The sequence below is a fragment of the Dipodomys ordii genome, unplaced genomic scaffold (genome assembly GCF_000151885.1).
Source record: "Dipodomys ordii isolate 6190 unplaced genomic scaffold, Dord_2.0 Scaffold66, whole genome shotgun sequence".
Taxonomy (NCBI): domain Eukaryota; kingdom Metazoa; phylum Chordata; class Mammalia; order Rodentia; family Heteromyidae; genus Dipodomys; species Dipodomys ordii.
The window spans coordinates 3,476,464-3,486,396 of NW_012267282.1; the positions used below are offsets into that span (position 1 = coordinate 3,476,464).

At 56.8% G+C, this 9,933-nt stretch overlaps 1 protein-coding gene across 2 annotated transcripts in view; it reads left to right on the plus strand.

Annotated features, from left to right (window-relative positions):
* The window catches only part of Abcb9 (ATP-binding cassette, sub-family B (MDR/TAP), member 9), a 19,482-nt gene extending 9,841 nt beyond the window's left edge, over positions 1–9,641 (plus strand). Inside the window, exons 5-11 of one of the 2 annotated variants that reach the window (XM_013023194.1) lie at positions 455–652; positions 1,676–1,804; positions 3,622–3,810; positions 4,478–4,651; positions 5,370–5,529; positions 5,854–5,990; positions 8,551–9,641. In XM_013023194.1, the coding sequence (XP_012878648.1) occupies positions 455–652; positions 1,676–1,804; positions 3,622–3,810; positions 4,478–4,651; positions 5,370–5,529; positions 5,854–5,990; positions 8,551–8,811 (1,248 nt within the window). In that variant the 3' untranslated portion in view covers positions 8,812–9,641. The remainder of the gene's footprint in view (positions 1–454; positions 653–1,675; positions 1,805–3,621; positions 3,811–4,477; positions 4,652–5,369; positions 5,530–5,853; positions 5,991–8,550) is intronic. The other variant, XM_013023195.1, reaches the window with a different exon arrangement.
* The last annotated feature ends 292 nt before the right edge of the window (positions 9,642–9,933 follow it).

Sequence of the window (9,933 nt, forward strand, 5' to 3'; positions counted from 1 at the left end):
GCCAGTCCTGGGGCTTGAACTCAGAGCCTGGGCACTGTCCTTGAGCTTCTTTTGTTAGCACTCTACCACTTGAGCCACAGCACTACTTCTGGCTTTTTCTGTGTATATGGTACTGAGGAATGGAACCCAGGGCTTCGTGCATGCTAGGCCAGCAGTCTGCCACGGAGCCACACTCCCAGCCCAGGTATTGAAGCTCTTTTATCCACAACCGCTTCATTGCGAGCAGCCTCTTTTGGATACTGAAGATGACTTGACCGTCCCCACCCTATAGTGGTGCAAGCGCCCTGGAGTGTGCCCTGAGTCTGTCAGGTGTAGAGGGAGGAGCTGGGGCCAGTGGAGGTGGGCTTGTCCTTTTGACCTGAGCTGACAATGCTGGAGGGTGGAAAAGCAAGAGACGACCAGAGCAGGAGGACAGTGGAGCTCTCTGTTGTGAGGCCTCCTTTCTGGCCCATAGAGACTCTCCAAAGAGGTCCAGAGTGCCCTCGCCAGAGCCAGCAACACGGCCGAGGAAACCATCAGCGCCATGAAGACGGTCCGGAGCTTCGCCAATGAGGAGGAGGAGGCGGAGGTGTACCTGCGGAAGCTGCAGCAGGTTTACAAGCTGAACAGGAAGGAGGCGGCCGCCTACATGTCCTATGTCTGGGGCAGTGGGGTATGTGTACCTGGCCAGGGCCTCCTGGCCACAGGGGGGTGGGTGTGCATGTGAGGAGATCCACCCACCTCGGATGTTGGCCCAGGACCTGCATGTTGGCAGCAAGTCGGCAGAGATTCCCTTCAGGAAAGGGCACAGCTCTCGCACGCTCCCTCTGGGCATCTCTACTGTCCTGTGCCTGGGTGGGGTGCCAGGGGAGGGGGTAGGAGCTTTCTTCTCCCAACTGGAGACACGTTAGCAGACCCTACCTGTGGGCCAGCCACGACCCCACCTGGGCCACTTCCTAGCATGCCCCATGTCCCGGAGAATGGGGAGCACCAGATCCCACCACTGCCCCATGGCCTCATGGGACGTGGCTGGTTGGGCACGAGCTGGGGGAGGAAGGCTGAGTTTTAGCGAAGGAGATGAGGGTCAAGGATTAGCTGGGATTCCCTGCGAGGCCATCACCCAAAAGCGCCAGTGAGGAGAGAAAGGGTGAAGCCTCCTAGCAGTCCCTTCACACGGGTCACTGCAGCCTCCACTGGCATTTAGATTCCAGCTCTGAACTTAAGATGTGGAGGCATAGAGAGGGATCCTGGGCAGGCTGTGTGTTGTCACCGGTACACAGAATCTACTCACCTCCCAGACGGCCCTGCCAAACAACAGAGCTCAAGGCACCCCAGACACACCCTTCCTTCATGGGGAGGAAACAAGCCTTGTGCTGCGCTGCGCAGCTGGCTGTGTGATGTGAGCCTATGCACCCGAACTTCTCTGAGCCACAGTCTTTTCAGTGGGGAGGATGGGCCCAAGGAACTCAGGGGCATCATGTGTGAGCCTGGCCTACAAAGAAAGCCTTGTTCTCAGGCCAGGCGCACAGCCTGCTCCAGCTGGGGGCCTCGGAGGGAATGGCTCCAAGGCATCCTGCCAGTGGCTAGACTTGCAGTTTGTGGGGGTGTGCTGAGCCTCTGGGGTGTGGGGATGCGGGGAGGTCGGGATCTGAGGCAGAGCCCCTGGTGACCCAGACCCCTTTCTCCCACACTCCAGCTCACACTGCTGGTGGTCCAGGTCAGCATCCTCTACTACGGGGGCCACCTGGTCATCTCTGGCCAGATGACCAGCGGCAACCTCATCGCCTTCATCATCTATGAGTTTGTGCTGGGGGACTGCATGGAGGTGAGAGGCCGGGGGGGGAGGGGGGAGCAGGGCAGCGGGATGGGGAGAGATCAGAGAAACCTCAAGAGTCACAGTGCTGCTGATAGGTGACCCCATGACCAAGCTGGGGGACGGTGACAGAGGTCACATGCTGTTGAAATTCCCCTTCTGGGAAAAGAAAAGAAACTGAGGCTCAGAGGGGCTGATGGGACTAGGCTCAGAGGGGCTAGCTGGATGGGACTTTGCTTTCACCCACTTATGAACACACCACAGGGTGGAGATACTGGGGTTCCCAAACAAGGGATGGGATTGGGGGGCCGCTGATTTCTGTGGGAACACCCAGGGAAGAAGGGAAGGAATTCTACAAAGGCCCATCATAGAGCGTCACTGGTGTGGGCTCCATCCCGCGCCAGCACAGCGCCTCAGCTCCCTCCTGCAGACAAGGGAGCCCTGTATTATGTATTGCCTAAGCTAGGCCAGACCTAGAAAGTAGGTTCAGATTCTGCCCCTGCCACTTCCTGGTAATGAGATCCAGGGCAAGTCACTTGAATTCTCTGTGCCTCAGAGAATATAGAGAGTGCTCAAAAAGCTGGGTGTGGGGGTGGGAAGGTGGCTCAGTGGTAGAGCGCTTGTCTTGCATGCCTGAGGCCCTGGGTTCGATTCCTCAGCACCACATAAGCAAAAAGAAAAAAAGCCGGAAGTGGCGCTGTGACTCAAGTGGTAGAGTGCTAGCCTTGAGCTGAAGAGCTGAGGGACAGCGCCCAGGCCCAGAGTTCAGGCCCCATGACCGGACCCACCCCCCCCAAAAAAAAGCTGGGTATGGTGGCACACACCTGTAATCCCAGCCCGTGGGAGGCTGAGAGCAAGAGGATCTCAAGTTTGAGGCTACGCCATGAGGCATCATCTCAACAAAATTTGTAGAAAAAAGTACTCAATAAAACAAGCGCTATTATGACTCTCCTTTATATGGCTACCCTTATTTTTTACCCAGGGTGAATCTATTTCTGTAGACTACACATTAAAACCAATTTTAAAAAACTGCAATCATGCCAAGCGTTGGTGGCTCATGCCTATAATTCTAGCTCCTCGGAAGGCTGAGATCTGAAGATCATGCTTCAGAGACAGCCCGGGCAGGGAAGTCCAGGAGACGCTTATCTCCAACTAAGCGCTCCCTAAATCTAGAAGTGGAGCTGTGACTCGAGGGTATATCACTAGCTTTAAGCCAAAAAGCTCAAGAACAGTGTCCAGGCCCTTAGTTCAAGCCCCAGGACCAGCACAAAATCCCTGAAATTCCAGTTCTCAGAAGCAGCTGGAAGACAAGGCTGCTTCCTCCTTACCCCTTCTCACTCGCCGAAGGTTGGTGCCCGGGGCTGGGCTAGGCTGGGTGCCCGTGAGAGTTAGCGGTAAGGACCATGAGAGGCGGATTCCTAATGTTCTCACAAACCACCATGTTTTTATTGTTCTCCTGGCTTTTATAAATGATTATTAAGCTGGGCGCCGTGGCTCACGCCAGTAATCCTAGCTACTCAGGAGGCTGAGATCTTAGGATCACGGCTCAAAACCAGCCCGGGCAGGAAAGTCTGTGAAACTCTTATCTCCAATAAACCACTAGAAAACCAGAAGTGGTGCTGAAGCTCAAGTGGTAGAGTGCTCGCCTTGAGCAAAACTAGTGACAAAAAAAAAAAAGATTATTATTGTTATTGTCTGCTCAAGGCGGCCTCCTGCCTTTCCCTCAAAGCTGCCATTCTGTCCTTGTTCTGTCTGCACCCCTGGCACAGAGTAGGTGTCAGTCAGCACAGGGTGCTGGTGGGACAGGAACGTGTGTCTCCTCCCTGCAGTCGGTGGGCTCCGTGTACAGCGGCCTGATGCAGGGCGTGGGCGCTGCTGAGAAGGTGTTTGAGTTCATCGACCGGCAGCCGACCATGGTACACGATGGGATCCTGGCCCCTGACCACCTGGAGGGCCGGGTGGACTTTGAGAACGTGACCTTCACCTACCGCACTCGGCCCCACACGCAGGTCCTGCAGGTGAGAGCACCTCAGCTGGGAACACAGGGGGCCTAGAGTGAGACTCCAGGGGAACTCCCACAGGAAGACAGGGAGGGGCTGGGAGGTGGCCTAGCGGAGAGCGCTTGCCTAGCATGCATGGAGCCCTGGATTCAATTCCTCAGCACCACATATACAGCAAAAGCTGGAAGTGGTGCTGTGGCTCAAGTGGTAGAGTGCTAGCCTTAAGCAAAAGAAGCTCAGGGACGGTGCCCAGGCCCTGAGTTCAAGTCCCAGGGCTGGCAAAAAAAAAAACAAAAAGAGGAGGAGGAAGAAGAAGGAGGAGGGGGAGGGGGGGTTGATGATGATAGATGGGAGCTGTTTGGGGGTAGTGGGGGAGCTGAGGATAAGAGTCCCTCAGGGCTTCTTGGAGGAGGTGACAAGGTGACCTTTGAGCTTAGACCTGCCCGGGGAGCAGGGGCCGGGCAGGTAGCTCACTGCCCAAAGAACATTGCGGCCAGAGGAAACAGTGATTTAAAGGCACCTCCAAATCCTAGAAGGGGGCTCTCCGGGGCCAGCCATACCCAGCCAAGGCAGGACGCATGGGGTGGGTCCTGCGTGGGGTGGGCTGGGAGGGGCACCCCCGAGTGTCTGAGGCAGGAGCCTCAAGACTGAGCCTGGACTCCACAGGTGCCTCTGTCCCATGCAGAATGTCTCCTTCAGCCTGTCCCCGGGCAAGGTGACCGCCCTGGTGGGGCCCTCGGGCAGCGGGAAGAGCTCCTGCGTCAACATCCTGGAGAACTTCTACCCGCTGCAGGGCGGCCAGGTGCTGCTGGACGGCAGGCCCATCGGCGCCTACGACCACAAGTACCTGCACCGCGTGGTGAGTGTCCTGGCCTTGCCGCCCGGGCCTCCCCCAAGTGCTCTCCCCACCCTTCCCCTCCCATCCTCACGCTCTCACTCAGCTTCCTTGCTCAGGTGACATTCGACCACTTGAACCACACCTCCAGCCCTGCTTTTTTCTCGTTATTTTGGAGCTAGCGTCTCATAGACCTTTCTGCTTGTGCTTAATTTGAACAACGCTTTTCCAAACCGCAGCCTCCTAAGTAGCTAGGATGCAGGAGGAAACCACCGGTTTCCAGCTTGATTTATTGATTTTAGTGCCAGTACTGGGATTTGAGTCGTATTTCCCATATGATCACTCCTACCCCAGATCATAAGGCAACAGCTCGTTGGACTAGTTGGTTCTTAGAAAGGCAGGGACAACAGTCAGGGAGGTGCATTCACAGAGCAGCTCTAAACACACCCTCTCGATTTGCTCCGCACTGAGACAGGGCTAGGTGGCGATCTTGCCCTTGGTGGTCGGGGGGCTTGGCTTAGCCCAGAGCGGCAATCTCGGGGCGGGGCCCCAGTGTGTCGATGGAGAGGCTGAGGGTCTGGGAACTGTGGTACTCCTCTGGGAAGGAGAGGCAGCTGAGTGGAGCGTGTAGATCGGGTTTCAGTCCTGAGACTCCTGGCGTCAGCCGGGCCTGGCTGGTGAGGCTGCTGGCAACAGCTGACTGGAGACATTGCCAGCCTTGTCCTCCTCCTGCCTCCCGCAGATCTCTCTAGTAAGCCAGGAGCCCGTGCTGTTTGCCCGCTCCATCACTGACAACATCTCCTACGGGCTGCCTGCTGTGCCCTTTGAGATGGTGGTGGAGGCTGCCCAGAAAGCCAATGCCCATGGCTTCATCATGGAGCTCCAGGATGGCTACAGCACAGGTGAGGAGCCGGCATCCTCCGCCTTGCCTGGGGCCACCCTAGGGATGAGGCCCTCTGAGGGAGGGAGGGGGCGCTGCCCTCGGGCCGCTGCTGTCTCCCCTTTTCTTTCCACCCAGGTGAAATTTGCATCCCATAAACAGGAAGGCCTGAATCTGCATGGCTTACATGCAGGGCCGGAAGCATCATTTCATGAGCTTCCCACCAGGGAGACTCTGAAACTGCTAGAAAGCCCAGCGTCCAGGGTGGCCGGGAGAGGTTTTATGTCCTTTCCAGGGGCTGCCTGGCCGCCTTCCCTGCTGACTTGCCCTCTGTGTCCCCCCACAGAGACCGGGGAGAAAGGCGCCCAGCTGTCCGGCGGCCAGAAGCAGCGCGTGGCCATGGCTCGGGCCCTGGTGCGGAACCCCCCTGTCCTCATCCTGGACGAAGCCACCAGCGCTCTGGACGCAGAGAGCGAGTACCTGGTGAGTGCTGTGTGGCAGAGCTGTGCCAGGTGTCTAGGTGTCCCCTGGCAGGCATGGGAAAGGCATTAGAGATGGACGTAGGGCTGTCCTAGGCATCAGCCCCCTGACTGGGGAATTTGCTGGGACCAGCCATCTTGGGCTCAAGGCAAAGCTAAAGCCCTAAAAAGTGGGAACAAGAGGTTCTCACAACTAGGTGACTTAGATTAGAAGCTCTATCCTGAAGCTTATTGTTTTTTTGTTCAGTGGTAGGGCTTGAACTCAGGGCCTGGGCACTGTCCTTGAACTCAGGGCCTAGGCACTGTCCTTGAATCTTTTGCTCCAGGTGAGTGCTCTGCCACTTTGAGCCACAGCACCACTTTTTGTTTTCTGGTAGTTAATTGGAAATAAGAGTCTCACGGGGGCTGGTAAAGGTGGCTCAGTGGTAGAGCGCTTGCCTTGCATGCATGAGGCCCTGGGTTCGATTCCTCAGCAGCACATAAGCAGAAAAAGCCAGAAGTGGCACTGTGGTTCAAGTGGTAGAGCGCTAGCCTTGAGCTGAAGAGCTGAGGGACAGCACCAGGCCCAGAGTTTAGGCCCCATGACCTGCAAAAACAAGACAAAAAAGTCTCACGGACGTTCCTGAGCAGACTGGGTTTGAATTGCGGACTTCAGATCTCAGTCTCCTGAGTAGCTGAGATGACAGGTGTGAGCCACTGGTGCCAAGCCATCAAGCTTATTTCTGAAGAAAAAAAGAAAAAAGTGTTGGTAGTGCTGGGGCTCATAGCCAGGGTTTACACAGGTACTGACCCTGCACTCTAGCCCCGCCCCACCTTGCAGCTTCTAGGACCTTGGGACCTTGACCTGGACACTTCTCCCCATCTCCTCTTCATTGGCAGAGAGGGTCCAGAGTCATGGATGGCTAATGGCAGATGGACCCCGCCCCTAGGCACAAGGCACTGCTCCAGGCACTGGGGTTTCCATGGTAGCTGGGTCAGACACATGGCCCACAGGCCCCATGGCGTTTCCGTTCCCAGAGAAGACAGCTAACAAACAAGGACATGAGCCTGGGGACTGCCCTGGCCGACGTCATGTGAAGCAGACAGCGTGGAGGGGTTGGGGGGCGCCATTGCCAAAGACAGGCCCAGCTGAAGTCCTGACCCAGGTTTTGTTCGGTGACTAGTGATGGGCGAGGGAGCGCTGCACTGCATTCCATTGGTCTAGAGGTGACAGGTGAGACCAAGGGTGTGGGGAGGGGGAGCAGGGCCTCCACACGTACAAACGATGTCCCTGTGGCTGTATGAGCCCTGGCTCTCGTGGCAGTGATCCAAGCTGGGAACTGTGGGTTCTAGCCCCGCTGAGCTAGAAATGGTGGGCATCTGAGAAGAGCAGGACTCCCATGTGAGGCCATTTTGGTAATTGCTTCCAGAAAGGGCCTCCAGGGGCCCAGGCAGGCGATGACCCTGTCCACACAGGGCTTTCTCCAGCAGGTGTTGGTATAGCTGCTCTTGGGACTTGGACTGAAGGCCTCACCTTGGTAGAGCAGCCATGCCACCAGCCTGATTTTAGAGCACTTTTAAGGTTTAAATGAAGCAGAAAGTACAGTCCAGTATATCCCTTTAACCCTGGCCAGCTGCTCCCATTTTTAATCTGCTGGTACAGTTGGCAAACCAATGTGAGTCCGTTATTATTGACCAAGCATGGGGCTCTCCTGTGCCTGCAGCTCGTGGGTTCTGATCTGCAGGATGTGCCTAGTGACAGTGTGACTTGGCAGCTTCACTGCCCCAGGTCTCCTAGGAGTTCAGATCGTGAGCTGAAGTGGGACACGTGCCCTGGGGGGTTCAGGGCAAGTGTTTAGCAAGAACTGATTAGAATATCTCAGGGCCTGAGGTGTAGCTCCCTGGTCAAGCACTTGCTTAGTGCGCAAGGCCCTGTTTTTGATTTCCTGCCCTTCAAAATCATAAAGATCAATAAAACAACAAAATGAGCTGGGTACTGATGGCTCCCGCCTATAGTCCTAGCTACTCAAGAGGTTGAGATCTGAGGATCACAGTTCAAAACCAAGCCTGGGCAGGAAAGTCCGTGAGACTCCTATCCCCAATGAACCACCAGAAAACTGGAAGTGGTGCTGCGGCTCAAGTGGTACAGTGTTAGCTTTGATCAAAAGAGCTCAGGGACAGCGCCCAGCCCTGAGTTTTTGACAGACAAAAGAAGAAGAAGAATGAAAACTATCCATGTGGAGAAATGGACAGGGCCAGACAGAAGCCCGGTGGGGGCCAGGGGGACAGTGGGAAGGAGAAGCGGCAGGAATAGCGGGAGAACTGAGTCTGGGAGTCACCAGGGAAGGGGCCGCCTGGCTTGGGGTTGGATAGAAGGGCAGATCTCCTCCACCTCGTTCGGTTCCTCCCTTAGGTTGGATTCTGAGTTCTCTTAGACAAAATAAGCCAGGAGTCAGGTTCTGTTTGAGTCCTCATTTTAAAAATGAGTAGTTGGATCTCAGAGCGGTGGGGACGGCGGGCTTGTAGGGCATAGCGGGGTGGCGGGAGCACCCTCCCCCCAAGTTGGCTCCCTGCTGCTTCCGCAGATCCAGCAGGCCATCCACGGCAACCTGCAGAAGCACACAGTGCTCATCATCGCGCACCGGCTGAGCACCGTGGAGCGGGCGCACCTCATCGTGGTGCTGGACAAGGGCCGCGTGGTCCAGCAGGGCACGCACCAGCAGCTGCTGGCCCAGGGCGGCCTCTATGCCAAGCTGGTACAGCGGCAGATGCTGGGGCTTGAGCCCCCTTCGGACTACACGGCTGGCCACAAGGAGCCGCCCAGCAGTGACAGTCACAAGGCCTGACGGGCAGCCTGGCCTCTCCCAGGGGGACAGGGGCCTGCCCCTGCCGGGCACGTGTGCCCGTGCAGCCGGCCCGCCGAGTGCGGGCTGCAGCACTGGAGGGCGGCCTCCACGTCCCACGTTTCACGCTTCCTGCATCTTGCCTCCAGCCCCATGCTGCCATGAGCCCCTCTGCTGATCCCCCCACCCGGCCACCCAGACCCCGGCAAAGGTAGAGCCACCTTTTTAAATCAACATCCTGCCAGGTCTTTTTTACCACTTGGTTCAAAGCACTCCACTCACTCCTAGATTTCAACACGATGTTTTTCTAATTGGGACGAAGGTGGGCAAGTTCTCTTAAGACGTTCTAGACACTTCTGAGCCAGGAGTGAGCAGCTGCCCTTCCTAACAACCCTGGGGGATGTCATGAAGAACTGGGCTCTTTCCTTTGCCCTTCTAGAGCAGAGGGCACAGGCTGGGTTTGCTTTCTCCTCCCCCAGCTCCGTGAGTCAGGCCGAGGGTGGGTGGGAAAGGGTCTGTCTACCCATCAACCGCCTGCCAATCAAAGCCAGTCTCACTGTGAACCACTAGGAACCTCAATGGGGGAGTGAGGGGCTGGCCAGGCCTGCCCGGGCCTCGGGTGCCCCAGCCCTGCACCCAGCGCTTTAGCCCCTTGGCCTTGCCTTGTTCCCCACCCCATCTGGCAGCCTTCCCTCCTGTCCACCCCACCCCCTTGGTTTTGTGTGAGATGCACTCTGTTTATGGACGGGACCTTGGCCAAGGCCAGGTCCAGCTTTGTCTGGGATTGCTAGATGAACCCAGGAGAACCCGTCAATAAAGTGTACTACCTCTCAGTTCTGCCCTCTCCTCTCCCCTCTCTCCTCTCTTCTTTCCCCTTCTCCCTTTCCCCTTTCTTTGGGCTATCTGCCCCATTGCCTGGATAGGTTTTCCGCCACTCTCCTCCTAGCCCTGCCTGGTAGCGGCGAGCCTTTGAAGCCCGGCAGCCTCCATCCTGGCTATGGGAATGTCCTCTGCACTCCTCACATCCCCAGGATCTCCAGCACAGGCATTTGCATCTGTCTGTCTGTGTCTTTCTCTGGGTGGTGAAAACATTCTTCTCCAAGTCTGGACCCCAGGAAGGCTGGG